Source organism: Chrysochloris asiatica, unplaced genomic scaffold, assembly GCF_000296735.1.
Source record: "Chrysochloris asiatica unplaced genomic scaffold, ChrAsi1.0 scaffold00226, whole genome shotgun sequence".
Lineage (NCBI taxonomy): Eukaryota > Metazoa > Chordata > Mammalia > Afrosoricida > Chrysochloridae > Chrysochloris > Chrysochloris asiatica.
Genome location: NW_006408744.1, coordinates 1,365,211 through 1,391,493, shown reverse-complemented (window position 1 = coordinate 1,391,493; position 26,283 = coordinate 1,365,211). Strand labels below are relative to the sequence as shown.

Genomic DNA, 26,283 nt, shown 5'->3' with positions numbered 1-26,283 from the left:
TCAGTTTTGTGTCTCGCATGTCTGAAAATCTCTTTTGATAAGCTCACAATAGATTGATAGAACTACAGGTTGAAAATAATTTTCTAGTGGAAACTTGAAAGGCCTGCTCTGTTAGTTACCTTGCTGTTATTTATTGTTAGTTATTACTGTTAAGAAGTATGTCCTCTGATTCTTGATGTTTGTTCTCTGTGACCTGTTTTCTTTCTCTGGAAGGATGTTATTCATGTTGATGGTCTGAGGGGTGGTAACGCTTTCGTGTATCATACTGTGTGTACTCAAGCAGATCCTTTTCATCTGGAAACTACATATTTTGTTTCTTTACAGGGAATTTTACTTGAATTCGTTCACTGATTATTTCCTCCCCTCCTTTTTCTCTTTCAGGAACTTTTTTAGCCATTGGACTTACTGATTAATCCTTTGTCTTACTATTGTTTTTAATTTCTATTTTTCATTTCCTTATTATTTTATTTACAGTTCTCAGTGTCTACCCTGATGTGGCACTACAGGATAAGCACTGGACTACTAACTGCAAGGTTCAAACCCAGCAGCTGCTCCTCGGAACTGACTTGACGACACTAACCCCAACAACAAACCCTAAACTGTGACTGTTCTCTTTAACTTCACAGTTCCCTATGCCATCTCCTAACTTTGGCTTCAGAGAAGATATAGACCATCAAGCGTTCATTGTCTTACTAAGTGTCTTAGCAGGAAAAGTGTATTTTCTCTTTCCATCTCTGGGTCTCAAAGTGAAAATTATATCACCCATCAAATCTTCCATTTCTATCCCATACAGTAAGTTACCTCCATTCTAAAATGTAATACCCCAAGGCACCAAAATCAATAAAGTTCTCATAACTTGTTCTTTCTTCCCATCTTGCCAACCTTCAGAATGGATGACACCACTGCTCAATCCGCCTATAGCGAGTTTCTCTTCCATCAATCTGTGGAATCAATTCTTTCCACTTCTTACAAATAGTAGTGCTTCCCAAGAGTTCATGATCAGTTCCATGTCTTAGCTATTCCAGTGGATAACACACCTCATCTATGTAGCTGATAACTCAAACTCACTTGTCTAAACCTGAATACGCACCTTTAACCACATCTACCTATCATCTCTGGAGCATTGGTGTGGCGCTGTGGGCTAATGCGCCAGCAGATTGCAAAGCCATTTGAACTGTTAGGCCGGTGGCTCCAGCTTACCAGGAGCTGCTCCTCGGAAATCCTATACAGGGTTGCTATGGGTCAGAATCGACTCGACGGTACTTAACAACAACAACCTCTATCATCCCCAGGAGTCCTGGTGTGGTGCTGTGGGTCAATGCACTAGATTACAAAGCTGTTTGAACTGCACGGTTGGTGGTTCAAGCTCATAAGCTGCTCCTCAGAAACCCTATACAGGGTTGCTGTAAGTTGGAATTGACTCAACAGCACTTAATAATAACAACAACCAATCATCCCCAAGCTGACAGAGGACTTTCCAATCTCTTATTCCCTTTTTCTAGCCATAATTTATCAGTTGTTGTCAGTAAGTGCCACCAAGTTGATTCTGACTCATAGCAATTCTGTAAAGGATTTCTGAGGAGCAGCTGGTAGATATGAACCACAGACCTTGTGATCTGTAGTCCAGAGTGTATCCTATAGTGCTACACCAAAAATTCTCTACTACTTTCTTTCCTTTTGTGAACATTTGATTGTAGTTTGGATAGAAGCTGACAAAGTAAATGAGTTTCCCATTCAACAATCTACACACATTTTGCTTTGTGACATCAGCTGCATTCCTCTCAATGTTAACAGCAGTCTTCCCACTTCCTCTCTGAGTTTCCTGTTTCCATTTGCTCACCTTTCTTGCCCCCTTTTGCCCTCTGAGCTTTGTTTTTGGACAAATGGTGCCCATTTGGTTAGGTATGGTGGATAGCTCTGAAGAACATCTCTCTCACAGGCAGTATTACTGCTAACATCTAAGTGTCCTTTCTCTCCCACCACTGCTCCGGTTAAAAAACTGAGCACCTCACACGTAAGATAATTTCCAAAATTATCTCCTGGACTTGTAGTTTTTCTTTGCGATGCCCAATCTTCAACATTCCTGACAATTATGTTGCTATAAAAACTCCTTGATATCACTATTGAGTAAATGAGTGAAGACAGTTAATCTGGGCTAGAGACTTCAAGAGATGCATCCTGTTCCTAGGCATTAGGTTAGTGTGGGGGCTGCTTAGACTTGTTCTAAAGAACCGTTCTTCCTCTACTCTTCTTTATTTGACTATTGATTGGTGGCTTATGTGCCATGGAGTCGGTTCCGACTCATCGTGACTGTGTACAGGGTTTCCGAGGCTGTAAATCTTTATGGGAGCAGAACGCCCCATCTTTCTCCTGTAGAATAGCTGGTAGTTTTGAACTGATGACCTTGCGGTTCGCAGCCTGATTCGTAACCACTACGCTACCAGAGCTCCTTCCTTTGACTATTAGTCACACTCAATTTCAAAATTATATTGGTACAAAGTTAAAGGATTCACATCCAATTTATATTGGCACAAAGTTAAAGGATTTCAAAACTTACTACAAATGTACAGCAATCAAGATAGCATGGTACTGTGTTGTTGTTAAGTGCCGTCGAGTCGGTTCCGACCCATAGCGACCCTGTACAGGGTTTCCAAGGGTGTAAATCCTTACGGGAGTAGAAAGCCTCATCTTTCTCCCGCAGAGTGGCTGGTAGTTTTGAACCGTTGACCTTAAGGTTCGCAGCCCGATTTGTAACCACTACGCTACTAGAGCTCCTTATGGTACTGTGTGGTGCCTTGTATCACAGGCACACCTTGGAGATACTGCAGGTTTGGTTTCAGACCACCACAATAAATATTGCCACACAATTTGTTTTCCCAGTGCACGTAAAAGTTTATACTATACTGTAGCCTATTAACTGTGCAATTGTTGTTGTTGTTATGTGCCATGGAGTTGGTTCTGACTCATAGCGATGCTGTACAGGGTTTCTGAGGCTGTAAATCTTTATAGGAGCAGAAAGCCTCACCTTTCCCAGCAGAACAGGTGATAGTTTCAAACTGCTTACCGTGAGATTAGCAGCCTGATTCGTAACACCACTCAAGTGTGCAATGGCATTATGAAAATGTTTGATGTGAGAATTACCAAAATGTGATACAAATACAGGAAGTGAGCGCATGCTATTGGAAAAATGGTAACAGACTTGTTTGATGAAGTGTTATTATAGTCTTTCAATTTATGTATAAAAAATAGTATCTGTGAAACACAATAAAATGAGATATGCCTGTTCTTACTTAACATGGCTCTTCTACCCTGTCTGTGTAACTCCGCCAAATAACTGGGTAGGGATATGCAAATAGGGTGAATAACTTTAAGGTAAAGGGGCAATCAAGGAGCTCTGGTAGAGCAGTGGCTACAAGTCGAGTCCGGCTGCTAATCTCATGGTCAGCAGTTTGAACTACCAATGGTTCCGTGGAAGAAAGATGAGGTTTTCTGCTCCCATTAAGATTTACAGCTTCAGAATGTCTATTACAGGGTCACTATGATTCGGAACCGACTTCTCAGCACATAACCACCACCACCAAAGAGGCACCCAACTAATCCCTTTAAGTTTACATAAAACCTCAGATATTTAAAAGATGTGTGAGGATCCCTAATGCAAGTATCTTTATAGATTCTCAGATTTCCTCAGAGTTCCTGAGTTCCAAAAAGGTTAGAAAACATACAATTCTCATCTGCTACTTTTCAATTAATTAGTTAAACTCAATTCCAAAAGTCTTGGCAATATTAAGATTGATCCTAAGTTGGCAAATGCTGAGCTATAAAACAGTTATCTCAATTATATTTTATTTAAAAAATAGTTTACGCTAGAATGTACTTAACAACCCTGTACAGGATTTCTGAATCTTTACGCAAACAGAAAGCTCCATCTTTTTCCCTAAGAGCAGCTTAGGGAAAAATTTCACTTATGACTGGCCTTAATTTTAATTTTCAACTAAGAAACATGAGACTCATCAGTCCATCTTAGGTCTAATGTATCAGAGCTACAATGTTCCAGGTTAGGTAAAAGTCACAAGATTCAACTGCCAGGAGATGCTCAAGAATTTCAAATTGCTGTAGCTAAATTATGGCATCTTGAGCTTGTGAAAAATGTTCTTGACTATTGTACAAAAGGTTGGCACTCAACCTGGAAGTAGTTTGTGGGGGCCCTTGATGGAGGTGGTTTCAGTGTCTGTTAGGACCACAGGGAAGCTGGGGGCAGGGTTACTGGTTAATGCTGGTCTAGTGGCTCTGCGGATTCTTCAGGACTGGAGCTGAGCCCACTGAATGCAGGAACCAAAGCGACATACCAAAGCAGTGTAGCCCACTCCCAGCTCACACTATCATGGTTCCCAGCCACGTGGCTCCAAACTCTCAGAGAGTAGGGGGCGCGGATGAAGGTGGGGGGTTGGTCACACAGCTCATCACCAGGGGCAAAAGAAGAATCGACCTTTTTCATTGGTCCCAAGAATCTGCTCTGCCAGGCCTCCTTCTGCTGCCAAAGCAGCTCACAACAATGTGAGGCCGCATCTAGGCAGGCTTGCACCAGTCTCCCTCTCTGGCCGTCCCTGCTTGGGCTCTCCTCCTAGCAAGCACACCATCCACCTCCCTAACCTTTCTCCTTAAGTTCACAGTGCCAGAATTTCCATCTGCATCTGTTTTATTTTGTCTCGTCTGGGTGTGGCACTTCCGGATAATGTGCTGCACTGCAAGGTCGGTTTGAACCGCAAGGTCGGAGACTCAAACCCACTAGCTGCTCTTTGAAAACCCTATACAGGGTCACTATGGGTTGGAACCAACTCATGGCGCTTAAAAACAACAACAATCTGTTTTAGAGAGTATGCTTAGTGCGCCTGCCTAGTTCACCACGTTGCCGGAAGTCCAAGGGTGTAAATCTTTACCGAAGCCGAAAGCTCCATCTTTCTCAGGTGGAGATTTAAATAGCTGGTTTTGCCATTAGCAGCTCAGCTCGTAATCCGCCGCACTACCATTTGTTGCTAAGTGCCACGAAGCCCGTTCTGACCCATAGTGACCCTGTAGAGCTTTTCCGCCGAGCAGCCACTCGGTTGAGGCTGACCTGCAGACCTTGCGGTTCAAACCGACCTCGCAGTCCAGCTAATTATCCGGAAGTGCCACACCCAGACGAGACAAAACAAAACACAGATGAAAATTCTGGCAACAACTACCATTGTTGTTGTTAACTGCGTGGAGTCAGTTCCAACCCATAGTGACACTGTGTAGGGTTTCCAAGGTGCAGATGGTGAGCTCGAACCACAGACCTTAGTGTTCAAACCGACATCGACATCATTAACCCGCAGCGCCATTTGCATAATCCTAGATCTCAGAAGTAGGTTTAATGAACCATTACCACACCCCATAGACAATATTAGGATCTACTTACCTTTTCTTTGAAAGTATATCTTTAAAGCCAATGCTCCCAAATAAACCACTTAAAAGTAACATTTTTGAGAAAAAAAACAACAAGGTATATTCCTGGGGGAAGGAGAGGAGACTTTAAAACACACACACACAGGTTCCAGTTTATTTTCCTAATGAGTCTATTTCTTAGGAGGACAGCAGTAGATGAAGTTCTGACTTTCTAATTTAAAAGTAGATTAGGAGAACCAGAAAAAGGGTGGGATTTTAAGGAGATAATCTAAAATATGTGCCTTAGGTATGTTGCTGTTGTTAAGTGCCGTCGAGTTGGTTCCGACCCATAGCGACCCTGTATAAGGTTTCCAAGGAGCAGCTGGTGAGCTTGAACTGCCGACCTTGCTGTTCAAATGGCTTTGCAGTCTGGCGCATTAACCCACAGCGCCATACCAGAGCTCCATGCCTTAGGTATAGGCGCCTGGAAAACAGCCAAGGCATGTAAGAAGCACTGGTAGAATGGTTAAGTCACACAGAGTCAGCTCTGACTCAGTGACCCTGTACAGGGTTTCTGAGCTGGTTGGTGGACTTGAACTGCCGACCAGTGGTCCACGCTCCAGTGCTGACCCTACAGCGCCACACCAGAAATCCAGATGGATCTAAAAGGCGTTTAGTAGCAGTTAGTGATTTTTCTCTCTTTTAAAAACAAACAAAATAGAAGTTTCTTAATACAGTATTCTGATTGGCATTAGATATGTCATTAAGGGGATGGGTAGGTAAAGAAGAAGTTAGAATTCTTCTAGTTCTAGAATTCCATCACTGCAAGGATACTGATATAATCTAGCTGTGTGTTTCTGGGCAGATACTACTGTTGCGCAAGAAAAAATGAAATTTATGTTTTAGGAGACAACTCTTCTCTTCACTGGAAATGTTCCTCTTTTCTGTTGTCTCCAAATTCGAACTCCCCAGAAGGGTACAGACGGGATTCTCTCTCTCCTTCAACCCTCTCAATACTTCATGTGCAGCTGCCACAATCATTCCACACACGTTAGCATTTAACGGCGGCATTTCCCGCTTTCTTTACTCCAGGTAGCTCAGGCCTCTAATATCCAAATTCCTAGTTTTCCTTTGAACTTGTTCTTTCCGTGCCTCCGCAGCGGTTTCTCTCTTGCTTTCCTGGAAGTGAGCCGAGTCGGCAGAGAGGGAAACACGCGCGCGGCTGCAAGAACTATTTTGCACGCTCCAGATGTGCCACCTCCCTCTCCTTTCACCCTTTTCTCCCCAAGAAATCTGGTACGGTGGTTAATCCGCACCTAATTACTTACTCCAAGGTGTCGAGGGAAGGGAAGGGAATTCCTGTGGGAAGGGAGATGAAAGAAGAAAAACCGAGCCCGAGCTGCAGTCTCAGGAGATGCGACTCTACTGCTTGAGATAGCGTCTCGCGTTGGTTAAAAAGATTCGCGCTAGCCTCCTTCCCGGCACCCGTAGAACTCAGCTGGTGATAGTGTTTTAGTTGATTACCTTCCGGGTTAGGGCACTCCTATGCCGAGACTTAAGTGTCTTAAAATTCCCTTTTCAACACTTCTGAAATCCCTCTTTGGGGAACAAAACTCTTTTGGGGTATGTGTGTGTGTGTTATAGGTACCTTCTCCACTCTCCTTTCTCCTAACCTCTTTGATTTGTAGACCGGAAGAGTCCTTGAGCCAAACTAGCTCGGTGGCTACTTCCGGGACCGGAGACCAGGGTTCCGGAAGAGTCCTGCAAGAGCGAAAGGCAGCTGGAGGATGAAGAAGGAGCATGTGCTGCACTGTCAGTTTTCTGCGTGGTACCCACTGTTCCGAAGTCTCACTATCAAGAGGTAAAATGGGAGGGATTACGCCGGGGCGGTAGTCAGACGGGAAGTGCGACATTTTGGGAGAATCTCGTCTTCTCCAAAAATTGCAGGCCTTCTGCAGTCTAGACGGGAGCTACGGTGCCGAGATTGTGGGGTAATGCGCTAGACTGCAAGGTCGGTTTGAACTCAAGGTCGGCGGTTCAAACTCTCCGGTCGCTCCACGGAAACCCTATACAGGGTCGCTATGAGTCGGAAGTGGCGACACTTAACAACAAAGTGGTACTTGAAATGGGAAGATAAATAAAAGATTAGTAGTTGCCATACGCCCTGTTGAGTGTCAGGGACTGTGTAAAGAGGAGTAAGGAAGGTGGGTCGTGGTTCAGTGAGGGTAGGAGACGGGTAAGTAGTGGATTAACATAGTTTAAGATTGAGACTTGTTCCCTTCACCATCACTTCTATCAGAATGGGAGCATGGACCACTGTCTGGGCTTTGCCATTGACTCAACGAGTCACTTAAACTGCTTGTGTCCCGATAAAATGAGAACCTTCCTACTTCAGTCTGTTGTCAAGCCCCACCATGATAATGTACGTGAAAAGTTTTCGTATAGTTATGTATGTTGTTAGGGGTAGCAGTGTGCTATGAGAGAAAGTGTTTGGAAAAGGAGTGGAACAGAATTAGTTTCCTAGCTTTCTGGTTTAGGAAAAAAAAAAAATCCATCCTTTGTTTGCAACACAGAGGATTAACTGTTTCATCTTTCATCCTGTCGTTCATGGTAATGTAAAGAAAAGGCAGCTAGGAGAATTCCCCCAGCTTTTCCAAAGCAGTCATAGCATCTGGTACATGATGCAAGAATATGTTTTCACTCTTGAGAAGACTAATCAAAGAACTAGGTTTGTATAGATAGAATATTCTGTATTTTACTGTTGAACTCTCTATTGTCACTTACTTGAATACTGTCTCTTCTTTTTCATCTGGGTTCAAAGAGTGAATATAGGGAAAGAAACTCTTAGGAAATACCAAAGGGTTGAAAGCACATGTTGCTAAGTACTGTCAATTTGCTTCCAACTCACAGCAATCCTATATGTTAAGGTTTCCAAGGAACAACTTTTGGGTTTGAACTAGAAACCTTGCAGTTAGCAGTACAGGATTTGTCCTACAGAACCCACCAACCTTGCAGTTAGAAGTACAGGGTTTGTCCTACAGTACTGCACTACAAAGACACATTTTTTTTGTTGAGTGCCATCCAGTGGATTCTGACCCACAGTGACCCTCTATAGGGTTTCCAAGGAGCAGCTGGTGAGCTTGAACCGCTGACCTTGCAATTCAAATGGCTTTGCAGTCTGGCCCATTAACCTACAGCGCCTCACCAGGACTCTACCAGGAAAGACATTATGGGGGTTATTTAAAAAGACATTTTTTTAAATTTGTATAGTTCATGCATGTGATTGGCTTCTAGTTATCCTTCCTGTAAGGGAGGCATAGGTAGCTCAAAGGAAGATAATCTTTGCCTTTAATGATGGTTGAAGTTACACCAAAACAAAAGGAAGAGTCCCAGCAGAACAGCAGCAACAGTGTGTACATTGCATTCTAGCATAGGTGTTTTCTTTCTACATGATATTCCAAGTCCTCATTAGTTTCCATAATTACAAGTGGACTTTGGGTTTGGAGTGATGCTGAGGTAATTTATTTAAGTGTTGGTGTGACAGAAGGTATATTGATGAACCTGTCAGACATATTAATGCCTTGTTGTTAAGTGCCATCGAGTCGGGTCCTACCCATAATGGCCCTGTATTGGGTTTCCGAGGAGCAACGGGTGAGTTTGAACTGCCAACCTTGTGGTTCAAACCGACTTTGCAGTGCAGCCCATTAACCCTTAGCGCCATACCAGGACTCCATGTTAACTTCTAGTATCCTTAAAACTGATGTTTGGTTTCTGTGCAGGTACCTTACGTAACTTCTAACACAGTTTGTCTTTGCTTTCAGAAGTAATGCAAAATGGTTACACACTGGACTCGGGAATCAGAGTGATCTGCTTGACTTTTAATTCTGGTGCCGTTGGCATTTTGAGTAAATTGCTTATTCTGTCTAAGCCTTATCTGGAAAATTGAGAAAAAGGAAACTTTGCCTTAGAAATTAAATGAGAAAGCATTTAAAATGTTTGTCACTGTTTCGGACACAAAATGTTGTTTGTTGTTGTATTTTTTTTTATTTAATTAAAGCCCAATGGAAGAAAAATAATTTTAGTTTACTGAAAACGTGTAAGCATTCGTATGAAGCTATGTGTGAAAAATAAATAAACCAAGGTATGGCGTTTTCTTGTGTTATAAAACAGTCTACAACTAAACTATGTAGCCTGAAACTTTTTTACTCTTCCTTTAAACCATTTGTTTAGTCTATTAGCTCTGTAGTGATATCACTAAACCAACATACAACTGGACATCCTTCCACAACCCAGGCCTATCTAATAGGGTCGTGTTTTGGCCAATGTCAGCTTTAATGTTGAAAGACCATATTCTGGTTAGTGCCTCAGCATTATTACTTAGTACAGGCATACCTTATAATAGTGTGCTTTTATTGCAGTTCTTTTTTTATTTTTTTTTAACAAATTGAAGATTCGTGGCAACCCTTCATTGATTAAGTCTATCGCTACCACTTTTCCAACAGCATCTGCTCACTTCATGCCTTTGTCACATTTTCGTAATCCCGACAGTAGTTCATACTTTTTCCAAATACTGTAGACTACCAATATGTAGTGTAAATATAACTTTTGTGTACAGTGGGAAAACAAAAAATTCCTGTGATTCTCTATTATATTTGCAACATTTGCTTCGTTGTATTTTTTGTAACTGAACCTGCAATTTCTCCAGGGTATGCCTCTATATGTTTATTAGATTCAGAGATGATTAATATGCAAGTAAGATAGCAAGTTAGTTTTTGACAATTTTTAGAACTTTCACTCAGGCTTAAAAATAAATAAACTAGGTGACTTTGTGAAAGTTACTTAAACTTTAAAAATTTGTGTCTTTACTAAACTATGTAGTTCGTAATAAGTAATCTTTCAGAGGTTCCTATTATCTCTAAAATTATGTTAGAGCAACTTGTTTATACTATGCATAGAGTTATATCCAGTTGATACAATATATACTTTGTATTTAATATTTTTACCTCTGCCTATCAGGTCTCATTAGACTCTGGCTTGCATAGTAGATTTCAATAACAGATTTAGGCTCTTTTTTAACAACTGCATTAGCTTCATGTAAAGTTTGCCTAGCAGTGACTTGTTTATGGTCTCAGTCTTTCAGGCATATTTTCTTTTTCTTTTACATTTTGGTAGCACTTGATTATCTGTATGACAGCATGTATAATGTACTATCTTCCCCATCCACCCCCCAACCCCCCCAGGCTTTGAGTGCTTAATGGAATCACCTTTAGAACCTTGTTACTTTGTATAACATAGATGCAAGATAACGTCTTTAGGTTATCCTTAGAACTGTGACTATAAAATTGGGTGACTCTTGATAACTCTGCAGAATCTACTTCAGTGTCATTTAATACCTAAGAGTTGTGGACCTGCCAAATAGAAAAAAATATGTGAAGAATTCAGACTAGAATCATTAGATAATTTGTGTCCTGTCAAGAGGTGATGTAACCTGGAAGTGGGGGTGGTGCACACTCAAATCAGAGCTGAGAGTGTAAATCAAAAACAAGGTTGTTTGTGTATACAGAAAGTATCCCATTTGGGGATTTAGAAACATTGTTGGCATAAAAAAAGAACTAGCTTATCTCTTATGAGGAGGAAAATTACCCTAGATGTCCAAGGATTCACATCCCTGCTCTTAAAAGGTAAATTTCACATTCAATTCAAATACTCTTTATTTCTCTGAAAAAAATATTATCCTAGTGGGTAAGTATGTGTAACTCATTGAAGAACTAAGATTAAATGTAGAGATAATGAAATAACTCAAACTTTGAATTCTATTATTTTTTGTGTTACATTTGTTTGGTATCTTTAAGATTTTGGAGAATCATTTAATATATACATAACAGATTAGCCTTATGGTCCCAGTTTAAATTAGGTAATTACTTTAGAATTACGATAAAATGTATAATAAAAAATGTGCATTCTTAAATTGTATTAGAATGTTTAAACAATCTTTATTCTTTTATAGTTTAATTTGTTAATCTTATGAGTTAAATACTTGGGAAAACTTATTTGTACTCAAAGTATTCAAAAAGAAAATCAAATAGGTTATTCTTACATAGTTTAAATTTATTGAGGGGAGCTCTTGTAGTGCATTGGTTACGAATCAGGCTGCTAACCTGGAGGTCAGCAGTTCAAAACTGTCAGCTGTTCAGATGAGGCTTCCTGCTTCTGTAAAGATTTACAGCCTCGGAAACCCTAGTCAGGGTCCTTATGAGTCAGAACCAACTCCATGGCACACTACTACCACTACCATACTGGCAAGGCTCACTTAAAAGTGGTAAACAGTTTGTAGGTTTATAAATAAAATAACAAGATATGCTAATTGAACTTAAAAATCTAAAGAAGGACTTGGCGTTTAAATTTGAATTTTGAATATTGGACCTTGATAAATAAAATGTCGATATTTTAAACAAGTAGCCCATGAATAATCTTTTCTGTGCACAAAAACCATTTGCAGTGAATAAATGAGGCACACTATAAATTAATGATGTTCTAATAACTCTCTAAAAGCAGGCTGTAATCTTTTTCAACTTTTAATAAAATATGTGCTTCAAGATGAAAACATCTTAGGTATTAGTGGCAGAAATTACTGATAATTTACAAGAACAGGATAAGCAAATTATTCCATTTGTTTCTAAGTAACTTCAAGTATGACTTTGCCTTCTTAATGATTATCTGAAACAAATTAACATATAGCATGCCCCATTAAGCAGCTTTATGTTTCTGGTAATCAGTTGAATGGATTGCCACCAAACAGAGCAGAAATTTTTCATCTTGCATGCTTTTGTCAACCACAGTATGGTTTCCAGATCTTCTCTACTTCTGTCATTTATCTTAGAAAGTGGTCAGATGATATTGCTAATCCTTTGGTACATTTCCTTTGTTTCTGTAACTATCTGCTAGACTCTTTTTTTCTAATGAAACATATCATTGTGCTCACTCAGAATTCTCTTGAGCTTGCTGATTTCATTCTTTGACTTCCATCTGGTCCTTTGGGTTTGGTTGGTTTTGTTTTTCACCACAATTACAATAATTTTAAGAACCTATTTAGTTTATTGCAGTATTTATTAATATTATTCAAATTCCTGGTCTGCTGTGACCAAGTGTACATCATTAGCGTTTTTCACTTTATATTAAGGTAAAGGAAACAAATAACTCATAAATTAGTTTGGAATTTTCTTTACTTTGTTTATGGTCTTTTAAAATGATTCCTTTTCTGGTATGTGTATTTTTGTTTTTAGTGTCATTCTTCCACTTCCTCAGAATGTGAAGGATTATTTACTTGATGATGGAACTCTGGTGGTTTCAGGAAGGTAAAGTATATCAGATAAACAAAACAAACTTCTTTAAACATTAACATAAAGAAATGTTGTAATAACTGAATCGTAACTTTTACCATCTGAAATGAATAAATCCTTAACTTAGAAACCTTTGTTCCTAGCTAAAATTGTGTTTTTTCTCTCTTAACTCGTAGTCAATGCTAAATCACTAATATTTGCAAAATTTATTAATCTTCCTTGTAGTTGTTATTGTTAAATGCTGCATCCAGTAAGTTCCGATATGTAGTAATCCTGTATAGGGTTGTTGAGGAGCTGCTGATGCGTTTGAACTGCCTACCTTGTAGTTAGCAGACCAGTACTTAACCTATGGCACCACACCAGGATTCTCCTCTAGTTATTCCTACTTGTGAAATTGAGCAATTCCTTTAATCTCTGCCTTTAGAAAATGAGTATGATGGGAACTCTTCCTCCTGAAGGTGGTGGGGTAGGGTTATTATTTTATAGTGCTTTGAGATCCTTCAGCTTTTAACATAAAATAGCCATTTTTCATTGCAAACAGAAAGCTTGACTAGGATATGTAATTGAATTCTTTAACATTTTGTTGCTCACAGTTTATCTACCCTGGCCCCACCCCACGTTTATTCAGTTAGTTCCCTTATTTAGAGTAAAGAAAAGAAGTTCTTATTTTTTAGTCTTGTTAGTGCAAACTTGAAAAAGCTTAAGAATCATTGAATTATAAGTTTCTATGTTTTCATTCAGTTCTCTGCTTAGAAGCCAGATGACCTCAGTGTTCTTCTCTCACTGCCTTTTTAAGATAACATAATAACAGTACTTGTGGGCACAGCATTCTTTATCTCTTTCCTTTATTTTTCTGTGTAACACTACCTCATTGGGTTGATGTGAGGATAAACAGAAATATTATGTACAGAATAACCCATCATCCCAGTGCTTAGTATATTGTGTGCTTTTAAGAAATACTGTTATCATCATCATTGTTAGTATTAGTAGGAAAGAACACTAAACAAACAACTAAATATACAATTGAAAAAATGCTATGAAAGAAATAGATGTGAGGGTCACTGACACTAGATGTATGGGGAGTGGGTATTGTAGGCAATTAAAATTCCCTGAAGTAACTTTTGAGCCTCTGAGATATGAAGGATGAATGAAAGGTAGCTAGTTAAAGGGTGTAGGTAAGAGTCTTCCTGCTTACAGAACATTAACAAAGGCTAGTAGGCAAGGGAGATCATGATATACTCAAGAAACAGGGTCCTTGTGACAGGAACATGGAGATGAAAGGGGAGGGTGGTGTGAGAGCCCCATTTGGTGAGATGGGGGAAGTGGTTTGTACTCTAAGGCTAAGTGTGTGTGACAGGGAGGTATGTCGTGTTTAAAGAGCTTAGAATGTATTCATTTTGAAGACAATCAGACGGTATTGAAGGGATCTGAACAAAGAGTGACTTGATTTAATTCCATTTTTATAATATGATGGGTTACTTTATAGAAACTGAAGACCGGTTATGGAGGTTATTGTGTTGGACCGGCTGAAACCTAATAATGGTTTGAATTAAGATAATGGATGTTGAAGGTTGTGGGGAGAAATGAATGGCTTTGAGCTATTTTTTGTTGATAAGGAAGTGTGTCAAAAATTATTCTCAGATTTCTGATTGAGCATTTGGGAGAATGAAGATGCCGTTTAGTGAGACTGCAAAGAGCTTTGATCTGAAAAGGGTACTACTCATTTTAAATTGCATTACTCTTATAGGTAAAAACTTGAAAACAATATGTGTAATTGAAGGTGCATTTACAGATCGTAAGGTGCAGTTCAATACGATTTGCTAAATGTGTGCACCTGTTTAACCACCATCCCATTGAAGATATAGAACATGTTCATCATCCCAGAAAGGTTCCTTTCTAGTCAGTCTCCTTTCCTCCCTTATGGTGATTTTTATCACTATAGCTCTGAGTTTTGTCTGCTTTAGAACTTCTTTTAAATGGAAGAATCTAGGGTTTATTCTTGTGCCTGACTTCTTTAGTGCACCATAATGGTTATGAGGTTCGTTTGTGTTATATATAGTAGTTTTGTTTCATTTTATTGGTGAGTAGTATTCTTCTAATGTTTCTTTTGTTAGTTTAGTCTTTGTGTGTGTTTGGGTACGTGTGGATGTGCACACCCTCTCCTGGCTTATTGACCGGTTTCCATAGACAAGGTTATTTTGTGAAAGTCAGCATTATATGAAAGGAAGGATGGACCACATCATTATATAACTTCCAAATGATACTATTAATTAGCTGCCACTTTATGTCATTCCATAACTGTGTAACTGCTGAGAATCATGGCTCAGCCAAATTGACACATATCCTTAACCATCACAGTTAGCGTTACACTTACCTGGTACTTTCGTGTTTGTTACTGCCAGACATACGCCATTAATGTACAAAACAGTTGGATAGTAGATTTTTTTCTACTGAAAATGCAGAATGTATGATGGTCGATAAGTGAGGAGATGTTATATTCATTTTAGTACATCCCTTGATATCTTAACCTTTTTTTTTTTAAGGTTTTTATTGTGGATTGAGTAAAAGTTTACAGGGCAGAACATCAGTTTTACATTCAACAAATCATACTCTTTGTTTCATTACAATGATTATAACCCCCCCATGTACCATCAACTAACAGTATTTCCTCTGTATTCACCTTAGCTTTTTTTTTTTTTTATTTTGAAAACACTCAAGCATATATAATAATTTACACCACCAAAGGGCACATTCTGCAAGTGTGCCTTCTAGCTACCATCTTTTAGTCCCTCACTTTTCACGAATCTAGCATCCTCAGATACTCCCTCTTTCCATGTCCCCATCTCTGCCTCCATCTCTGGTGTCGCTTCTTCTTTGGATAAGTTCTCTCATTCTACTTGTGTTCTTCTCCCTTGATGATCCTAGCTAGGGTCCTTTGTTTTTGGACTGTTAAGATTAACCACTCCCCTGTTTTTGTTACAAAACTTCTACCTTTACAATTGTGAGAGTTGCAGTTAGTCATGATACAGTTATTCACTATTGAATCATAAGAATCTTATCCCCATCTCTTTTAACCAGACATATCTAGATAAGATGAAAATTATTCAGTGGGGACTCTTTCTTTCCCCACACACTATTAAACTAAGCTCCCCCTTGAAACCTTGTAAGTCAGTCACTTCGTGCCTTTATTGCCACCTCATTTTAGGTAGCCAATGTCTGAGTTGCCGGTCCCTATCTACCCTGTGTACAGAGGGGATAGCATTGATATTTGATGTGAAGACTACTTCCCTCTCTCCCTCTCTGCTGGTATTTAGAGTTAACTACCTCCATCAGTATAGGTTATCAAATTGTAGCAATTTACCCTCATTTCCTTTATCAAAATTTGTTTTGTCCTTTTTTTTTTTTAAATCCCCTTTTGTTCTGTGCCCTGAAGTTGGTTCCGACCCAGTGACCCTGTACAGGGTTTCCGAAGCTGTAAGTCTTTATAGGAGCAGAAAGCCTCATATTTTGTCCGCAGAACAGCTGGTAGTTTCAAACTGCTGACCTTGCGGTTTGCAGCCCAATTCGTAACCACTACGCTACCAGAGCTCCTTAGTCAGTTCTACTTATCAAGTCATCAAGGCTAGGTCAAATGGGTACTATCTGCAACTTTGTGTGTACTTGTGTGACCCCTGTCACTTCATATCAGCTGGGTGCTTCACTCTCAGCTGTAGATCTTTGTGGTTATGTCCTTGTGCATAGGCTCAGGTGTCCCCAGGTCTCACCATATTTTGGACCAACCAGCCCTGCTTCTCTCTCTCATCCCCAGGTACATGGGAGTCTGTGGAATGTGGTTGAACTCAGCCCATTTCTTCTTTGCTGCCTTTCCACATCTTCTACTCACCGGTAGACCAATGCGGTCGCCAGCAAGCTTACATGCTTGCTCATGTGGTCTCTTTGAGTTTCAGTCTTGGAGGTGGATTTTTCCTGAAGGAACTTGATTACTTGCCTTGATGGCTTCCTAGTGAACAACTTGCTTATTCTTGTAGTAGCCAGTCATACTGACATTTTTGTTTTGGGTTTTTCCTGATGATTTTTCTTTGAAGATGTATCTTCTGTTGCTCTAACTGTTCCAGGGTATCTTAACTATTGTGTTTCTCTGAGTTTAGGTAGTAAGAGATACTTGAGTTAGTATATGTGTACATTAAAATAGTATTTGTAGAATATCGTGACTATATCCATTAATGTGTGAAGGTTTTGGCTCCTATATGAAGTGTTGTGTCCTTGCATTAAGGCAGAGGTGGGGAATGTCCGGCCCTTGGGCTTTATTAAGGACCGCAAAATCATTTGGTCTCGCCCTGCCAAGGCAACTGCAGTTCCAGCCATCCAAATATAGCAGGCTAATTTTTAAGTTGATAATTTCATATGACCCGTGAATGTTGTTATATTGAATATAAATATTTATATTGAATATAAATATTCAAATGTCCCTTGGCCATTGTTCAGTAAGATCAGTTCTGAAAGGACTAGAGTGTGGGAGTAATATGACTGTTTAGAAATTGTCATTTGTAAAAAATGGCTCTTTTTTAAATTGCTTTTTAGTAAAAGTAATACTTACAAATATTGTAGTACATTTTTAAAGTATACTGTAGAAAAGAGTAAAGACTGAGAAAGAAGTCCTGTAATTCTACTACCTAAAAGCAAATTCTTCTCACATTTTGGCATGTTTTCTTTAATTTAGGCTGATGCATTTTTAGCCTAAAGTATGCATAGTATTATATACATTTGTATTGATCATTACAGCATAAGCATTCTCCTGTGTTATAAAAATAGCATAAAGTTAGTTTTAATGACAGAATACTTTTCATGATTACACATTGCCGTAATTGATTTAATAATTTCCATAGTTGTTAGACATTTTGGTGATACATACCTTTTACTAAAACATAATGCTTCCATTAACCTATTTTTGCGCTGAGCATTTAGGATTATGCTTTGACTCAGGATCCCTAGAGTCAAAGGAGCACTAGCTTTCTCTGGCAGTTGTATCAATTTATGCTCTGTCCATGAATGTGGTAGAGTACCTATTTGAGATGATGAAAAATTCTTGAATTGGTTGGTTTTAAGTTCCAAGGTATTTGTGATGTGTTGTGTTGTTTTGTGCGGTCAAATCAGTTCCAACTCACAGCGACTCTGTGTAGGGTTTCCAAAGAGCAGCTGGTGGGTTAGAACTGCGGATGATGTGGTTCACATTCCAGTGCTGATCATACAGTGCCACACTAGGAGTCCGTATTTGTTACATAGCAGTTAAAACTGCAGAACAAACCTCTGAATATAATTTCATCAGGCTCTAAGTGTGGGCTTTTTGTTTTGTGTACTCTAACCTCCCTAGCCTGCCATCCAGTGCCCTTGTTTGCTTCCTATGTGAACTGTGATGATTTTGGTCACAAGTAATTGAATATCCAATTTTTAAAATGGCCTAAACTACGAGACAGGTATATTATTTTACATAAGAAGCTGAAGACATGACAGCTATTGGAAACTGCAGCCTGTCAGTCATGTTTAGAACTCTTTTCTTGGTTTTCCTCTGTAACATACAAGTTAGCTGCAGTAGTTCCAAGCATCATGTGCTCCCTCATACAGTCATGTCCAGAGGCAAGAATAGGTGCATTCCTGTCCGAAGTCACTTTTTAAGCAAAGGAAGATTTCCCATGATCCCTCTAGTAAACCTCTCCTGGAAGAGGGAGGTGACATAGCCATGATTGGCTTAGACTCATTTTCAGTCACCATTGCAATTTGAGAGAGTGCCATAAAGCACAGGAACACTTAATACCAGAACAAATTAAGTGCTGTTGTTAGCAAAGACCAAGTGGAGGAATGGCTATTGGGGTCTGCCATAGCCCTTCATTCTGCATGTCTCATTTCCCTTTACTTTCATATATGTTGTTGTTAAGTGCCGTCAAATTGATTCTGACCCATAGCGACCCTGCATAGGCTTTCTAAGGAGCAGCTGGTGAGCGTGAACCGCTGATCCTGCAGTTCAAACAACTTTGCAGTCTGGTGCATTAACCCACAGCACCACACCAGGACTCCTATTTGTATATTTTGTTGTTGTTCTGTGCCGTGGAGTCGGTTCCAACTCATAGCAGCCCTGTACAGGGTTTCCAAGGCTGTAAATCTTTACGGGAGCAGAAAGCCTCCTCTTTCTCCCGCAGAACAGCTAGTAGTTTCGAACTGCTGACCGTGAGATTAGCAGCCCAATGCATAACCACAATGCATAGCTACCAGAGCTATATATATATGTGTGTGTGTGTGTGTGTGTGTATCTATATATATAAATATAAATATAGAGAGAACAGTCCAAAATGGTGGCACTATAGGAAAAACACATACCACCACTCACCTGACAGTTTATCAGACTGTGCTGTGTGCTGCTGTGATGCTAGCTGTGCCCCTGGTATTTTAAATACCAGCAGAGTAGACCCATGGTGGACAAGTTTTAGCTATACTAGGACTAGGAGGAAGGGAGGTGGACTACTTCCGAATGTTTACCCTCTGAAAAAGTTAGGACTAGCAGTGGAACACTGTCAGATAGTACCAGAATATTGCATATTGAAACATGATGAAGAGCACCAGAGCTTTGTCAGATATATTGCCAGAAGATGAACTCCTCAGGTTGGAAGGCACTCAGTATGACTGGGCAGGAGCCGCTTCATTAAAGTAGAGTTGACTGTGATGACTGGAAAGGAGTAAAGCTTTTGGAAGCTTCATTTGCTGATGGGGCATAACTCAAATTGAGGAGAAGTAACTGCAACATCCCTTAATAATTGGAACATGGAATGTTCGAAGTATGAATTTAGGAAAATCAGAAGTTGTCAAAAATGAAACGGAATGTTCTGTTGTGTATAAAATCATTATGAGTCAGAACTGACTCAGTGACCCCTAACAACAACAGTAACAAGGATAAATGCAAGGTCATCAGTTCAAATCTACCAGCTGCTCCCCAGAAACACATTATTGGATTGCTGTGAGGTGGAACTGACTCAACACTCCTAACAAGATGTTTACAGTTTTAACAAAGAATTTGGGAATGGATGAATAAACATGGTTATTGTACACTTTTCCAATAGCCTAGTTGTTAAGTCTCATAGCGTCAGTTCTGACTCACAGTGACGCTGATATAGGGTTTCCAAGGATGTTGTTCAAACTGACTTTGTGGTCGAGTCCTTATCCTACAGCACCACACCAGGACTCCTATGACAGCCTATACTAAGAGTCCAGTGAATAGACTAGAACAAGGATGTTAAGTAGGTACATCTGGTTTGCAAACTGAAATCTATTGATAATGGTTACCTGATACAGTTTTTGGTGTTTAAATTATCATTGTAAGCTAGGATGATCTAGAAAGTTTTTATAGCAGAGGTGACATTTGGAATAGGGCCTATAGTTTGTCTGACTTAGATGGTGTTTCCCTTCCAAGTACTAATCATCCTCATCCTCCCTTTTTAGTCCAGGGATTTTCCTTTCCTGATCCTTTCTCCCTTAAGATAGAATAATAACAGATACCAGCTATAAAACACACATTGTTGTTTGTTGTTGTTATGTACCGTGGAGTCGGTTCTGACTCATAGCCACCCGAGGCTGTAAATCTTTATGGGAGCAGAAAGCCTCATCTTTCTCCTGCGGAACAGTTGGTAGTTTCGAACTGCTGACCTTGGGGTTCCCAGCCCGATTTGTAACCACTATGCTACCAGAGCTCCTTAAAACACACGTTAGGTATATTCATATTTTAAATCTTTACAACTCTGTAGAGTTGCTACTATCCCTGTGTTACAGATAAGATATAGGTGCAAAGCTAATGACTAACTGTTGCAAAACATTCAGTCTATGGTAATTTTGATAATTTCCTCTTATTTTCTCACTTCTCTTTTTCTGGAACACATCTTATTTAGATGTAGGCTTTACTTGTTAATCTATAAATTTAGTATACTCTTCTCTGTTCATTTCTGTCTTCTTTTTTATGTTTTTTGAGCAGTTTCTTTGATTTTGTAATTCTTGTTTGATCTTTTGTTTCTGATATTCCTTTCTTGCATACTGGGATTCAGAGTTATAAATGATACCCAATAGCAACAAAGATAGTGCTTGAGATTTTCTTTCTCTTGGTTTCAGTAAATTTTGAGAAGAGGGCTGGAAGTTTTTATTCTGCTGTTCTTTTTGGAAATGTACTCATTTATTTCCTATTGCTTTTTATTAGTTTCAGTCTTAGAAAGTAAACTTTGTCTAAAGTTGCCTCCAATTGTGAGGTTTTCTATTTGTATACCCACTATACCTAAACTGTGACACCAAACCCTTTTTCTTGCCACTCTTTTTCTAGGGAAGATCCACCAACATGTTCTCAGCCAGACAGTGATGATGAGGCAGAAGAAATCCAGGTTAGTATAAAATAAATGTTTGTTCTAAAGATTCTTCTAATTAAGTGATCTCTGTCTGAAATGGTTTTGATATTTTTAAAAAATCTCACTTTGACGTATACTTTTACTTGTATTTTGTGTTTGGGAAAAGATGTCTCCTATTTATCATTTTTAGATGGAACACTGCTTTTTGGAAGCCAATTTTTTTTTAATAATAATTTTTTATGGTTTCAGTGAAAGTTTAGGTAGTCATTGAACAATTGTTTTCCCAAGTGTTCATTAACTGTAATGTTACATTCTTTGCAGTGCTTGAACATTGTCCAGATTTCCATGCTGGTGTTCCATTTCCATTAATCTAGTGTACCTGCCCTATTACAGTCTCATCTTTGTTTTAAAGTAATTGTCGATTGTTTGGGGATGTATAGATGGTTTTGTAAAGGAGCACAGTACTTACACTATTTATGTTTAACATATGGTTTCTGCCCTCTTCCCCATGCAGTGGTCGGATGACGAGAACACAGCCACACTGACGGTAAGAATACAGCAGCTTCATTGTGAGGACAGCCGCATGCTGTCATTTCACAGGGTTAGCCCTAGGTTGAAATCCATACACCTCTAAATTCCCATGATCTCGCCATTTCAGATATCCTTCTTTGTGAACTGTAATTTATTATTTTGAAAAACAAAAAAATTAGCTCTTGTTTATTGGGCAAACATGATTTGTCCTCTTTTCCCCTTTCATTGCCAAATACATATGTGATGCTTCGATTTATTTCTGTTAAGCTTTGAAAGAAAAACTTAGGTCTAACGTTAGTCTCATAGACCTAGTTCCTTTGGATTTGTGGAACCTAAATTAAAGTGAAAAATAATCTATACTTGAGTATACATAAATGGCATAAAAATCACAGTTTCTTTTAAGTCAGAGTAGAGAAGTATGTGACTTTAACCAAGATTTTATATAAAAATACAGAAATTAATTGTACATGTTACTCTTAAGAGTTCTCTTACCACTTTTAACTTACACTATCTTTAAAGCAAAGTATTTTAAGCGAGTGGCAAAGCAAAAAAATATGCTTATAAAAGTGTAGGTAAAATACCTCAAAGTAAAAGAGAATTATTTTTATAAAATTCCTACATTTAAATGTAAAGGCATAAATTAGAAAACTAATTTTAAGGGAATTTTAAGCTGTATTTAATACAGCTCTAAATAATAAGATGCTTCTCTTTTTTTTTTAGTACAAAAGATATAGTGTCCAGAGTACATGGGAAAAAACCCCGGTATCAATATCTAAAACCACTATCTGTCCTTAGGTATTAAATATTACACTAACATGTAGAAATGAAAGCTTGCATGTTTTATTTTACTTTGGATGTAAAGGGGCAGTAGTGATAGATTTTCTTGAAGGACACGGAACTATAATGTGGGTTTATTAGGAAAAAGTTTCAAGAAAATTGAAATCTCTGTTGGCAAGGAGAAGACCAAAAAAGTTGTATTGAGGAAATTTTTTCCATTACAACATGGCACTTGCTCATTCTTCAAGGGGAGTAGAACTGCCCTAGGAGGATTTCCTTGGGAAACTGTACCTTATCTACCCCACAGCCCTAGTCTTGCCCCTTCAGATTTTTTTTTCCTCAAAGACTGCTTGAAAAGGAATGTGGTTTGAGTCCCTTGAGGATGCCAAAACTGCAGTTTTGATGCGGTGTAAACCAAAGACTGTAGAATTCCTTGGAGAATGGATGTTGTTGTTGTTAAGCACCGCTGAGTCGATTCTGACCTGTAGTGACCCTGTATAGGGTTTCTGAGGAGGAGCTGGGGAGCTTGAACTGCTGACTTTGAGAGATGGAAACACTTCCTTCAGAATGGTATTGTTCTAAAGAAACCATAGCTTCCCATGTTACATTTTTGTTTAATAAACTTGTTTTTATTGCAATATTTTCTTTCCCTTTTAATCCAAAGTTTTTATTTTTCAAAGACCGTTTACCAACATTTTACTACAGATATTTTAAGAGAGAAACAAAGAAGGAGCATTACCAGCAAAAGTTACTACAGCCAAATCATCCTTAAAATAGTCTCTTTTCAGTTTTTTCACAAAATGTATTTTATGGCAATAGTCTTATGGTCTTTATTAGCAGGAAAAAAAACCTCACTTTATATAACATATTGTAGTTCTATGTCATAGAACAATTAAATGTGTGTAGTTAAATACCTATCACTTTTCTGTATAAAAGATGTAGTCTCTGAAGATGGTTCCACAGAAGCCTTTGTTATTAATATGTACTTCTGTATTTTAAGGGAACCCATAATTAGCCATTTAAAATAATTAAGTAGGCTAGAAAATTGGTCATAGTGATGTTGTTAAATAATTTAATTTATTCTAAAACCTTTGAAATTGACATTTTCCCCCCACTGAGACCCTTAGTTCTGTTAAAAAACTTTCTTATTAATTCCTAATGTTACATGCTAGTTGTTTTTTTAGGTGCTGTCAAGTTGGTTCAAACTTTACGTGGCCCTGTATGGGTTTCCAAGGAGCAGCTGGTGAGTTTGAACCAACTGTAGTTCAAACCGACATTACGGTCCAGCGCAGTATCCTACAGTGTCACACCAAGACTCCAGTGTAACAGAGATGCTAAAGAAAAGACTGTCTGGGACTCCAGATACTTGTACATTTATGCTCTAATCTACTTTTTATTATGGCTGATTTTTAGCTTACAGTTATATGAGAGGATGTCAAAAAGTTCATGGACTAATTCTGTTTTCTTTTCATTCTGTTTTTTCACTAATTTTCTACAGCCTCCCTGTATAGCTGTAGAAAAACTGCCTCATTTCAGAGTTCCTCAGGTTTTCTTTTCTGTTGCAACTGGATTAGATCTTGACAGTCAGCATAAACCTGTTGATTTAGTTCTGAAAATAAAATAATGCTGCACCCATGGTGTTGTGCTGTAAGATAAACAATTAACTGTTAACCACAAGGTCAGTGGTTCAAACCCATCAACCACTCCTTGGAAATTCCATACACGGTCGCTGTTAGATTCGAATCAAAGGCAGTAAACAACAATAGCAGACTACTCATTGTAGGAACACTGGTAGGCTAAGCCATGGATGCCAGTTCAAACCCATTAGCTGCTGTACAGGAAAAAGATGAGACTATCTGCTCCAGTAAAGATTTATAGCCTAAAGATTTTTAGCTTTGTGGGTTTTCATCCTTTTGGAAGGTGCCATTTAAGCAGTTCGTTATTTTTTTCCTCTTTCTCGTTAATGTCTGATCGTTGATTCTGAGTCCAGAAATTCTGCTAGTAATTTGTATTCTAAATTTTATATTTACTATCTTAAACTATAAACTTGAGGTTTTTATTTTACCTTCCTGGCTTATTATGACTATACTGATTTGACCAGCTGATTTTTTCCATTCCCTTTGTAGGCACCAGAATTTCCTGAGTTCACCACAAAAGTTCAAGAAGCTATCAATTCCTTAGGGGGCAGTGTGTTTCCTAAGCTGAACTGGAGTGCTCCAAGGGTAGGGTTACATAAGATCCTTTGGGATTTATTACTACTTTTCCCGTTTATCATCATTTTATTTTCCTTGTTTTGCTGTACACTTTCCTGAGTTTATGAGATACTAACATTCTAGCAAGAGACCGTTTAAACTTCTTGTGTTGCTGATTGTGTTAATAATCTGAGGAAATGCATTCTCTCCCCTGTTCAGAATTTTTGATTTTCACATAAATTTAACAAAGAAGTCTTTTTCTGTTGAAAAGTAATAACAAAAATATCACAGGATCTAGAAATGAAGCAGTTTGAGAAATTAACTGATTATTTTCTTGTTGAATTGTGTTTTATTATTTTAATGTTGTATTGATAAGATATTTTGGCAAGTTCAAGGTGTATGGAAAAATTTACTATTATCTATTAGAAAGCAATTTCATGTCAACACAAATCACCTAAGCAATTGAAGACTTGTTTGCATTTTAAAAAGTCATCTCATGTGCCTTTTCTTATTCTGAAATGTGTAATGAATTGTAGCTAATCTTTGTTTTATCTTTCTTTTTAAAATTAGTGAGATGTGTATAGAGATCTGGAAGCTTGCTACAGAAATCATTAGGCCCTGACATCTGTTTTGTTTAACTATTTTACACCTCTTGTGGCAGCCACTCTGAAATATTTTACAGATGCTTTTATTATTTACCTCTGTGGCTTGCTTTTCAGTTTTAGGTATTTCTCATTGACTTTCCACTCAGGAGCAGACAGCTGTAGCTTGCTTTCTTCTCCTATCCCTGTTACTTCCTATCCCCTCTTCCTCATTTTAGTTAGGTCATCATTTTGGTTAGATGAAGATTCAGTGTTTACAATTACTATATTATGCAAACACCAAAGTATACCTCTGATATATTCTCTAATATGACTACTTGTAGTAGACTATATGACTGAAGGATATGTCTTGAAGGACATCATGCTTTATAAAGTAGAGGGTCAGCAAAAAGGACGATCCTCAATGAGTTGAGTTGACACAGTGGTTTCAATGAAGGGGCTCGAACGTGGAAGGATTATGAGAACGGCACAGGACCAGGCAGTGTTTTCATTCTGTTGTAATAGGGTCACTGTGAGTCATAACTAACTTGATGGCACTTAACAACAAGTTTTGGGATTTCTTACATTGTGAGAAACAAGTAAATGTAAAATTCTTGGTTAACTTTACTGATTGAAAACAGCAGGTAACAAGAGCTCATAAGTTATTGAAACTCTTTTTTGAGGCCTTAAACAGTCAACTTTTTATATAAGAGTAGAGTTTTTAACCATTCCTATCTATTGAAATGGCTTTCCACGTAGGTGGGTATACAGTTTATGGTTTTGAATTATTCATTTGTTCATTGCTATTATTGAGTATCCCAGTGTGGATAATTGGATCATTTTTTTGCTATTACTGCTGCTGTTAACTGTCATCCAGTCGGTTCCAATCCATAGTGACCCTGTATAGGGTTTCCGATGAGCAGCTGGTGAGCTTGAACCACCAACCTTTTGGTTCAAAGTAACATTGCAGTCTAGTGCATTAACCCACAGCACCACACCAGGACTCCTTGCTATTAATGGTGGTGGTTATGTGCCGTGGAATCGGTTCCGACTCATAGCGACCCTGTACAGGGTTTCCGAGGCT

At 38.6% G+C, this 26,283-nt stretch overlaps 1 protein-coding gene across 1 annotated transcript in view; it reads left to right on the top strand.

The window, feature by feature from the left end:
* Window positions 1-7,184: 7,184 nt before the first annotated feature.
* The window catches only part of CDC123 (cell division cycle 123), a 65,125-nt gene continuing 46,026 nt past the window's right edge, over window positions 7,185-26,283 (top strand). Inside the window, exons 1-5 of the mRNA XM_006873162.1 lie at window positions 7,185-7,264; window positions 12,687-12,758; window positions 21,097-21,154; window positions 21,633-21,665; window positions 24,553-24,648. Of these exons, the coding sequence (XP_006873224.1) occupies window positions 7,191-7,264; window positions 12,687-12,758; window positions 21,097-21,154; window positions 21,633-21,665; window positions 24,553-24,648 (333 nt within the window). The 5' untranslated portion in view covers window positions 7,185-7,190. The remainder of the gene's footprint in view (window positions 7,265-12,686; window positions 12,759-21,096; window positions 21,155-21,632; window positions 21,666-24,552; window positions 24,649-26,283) is intronic.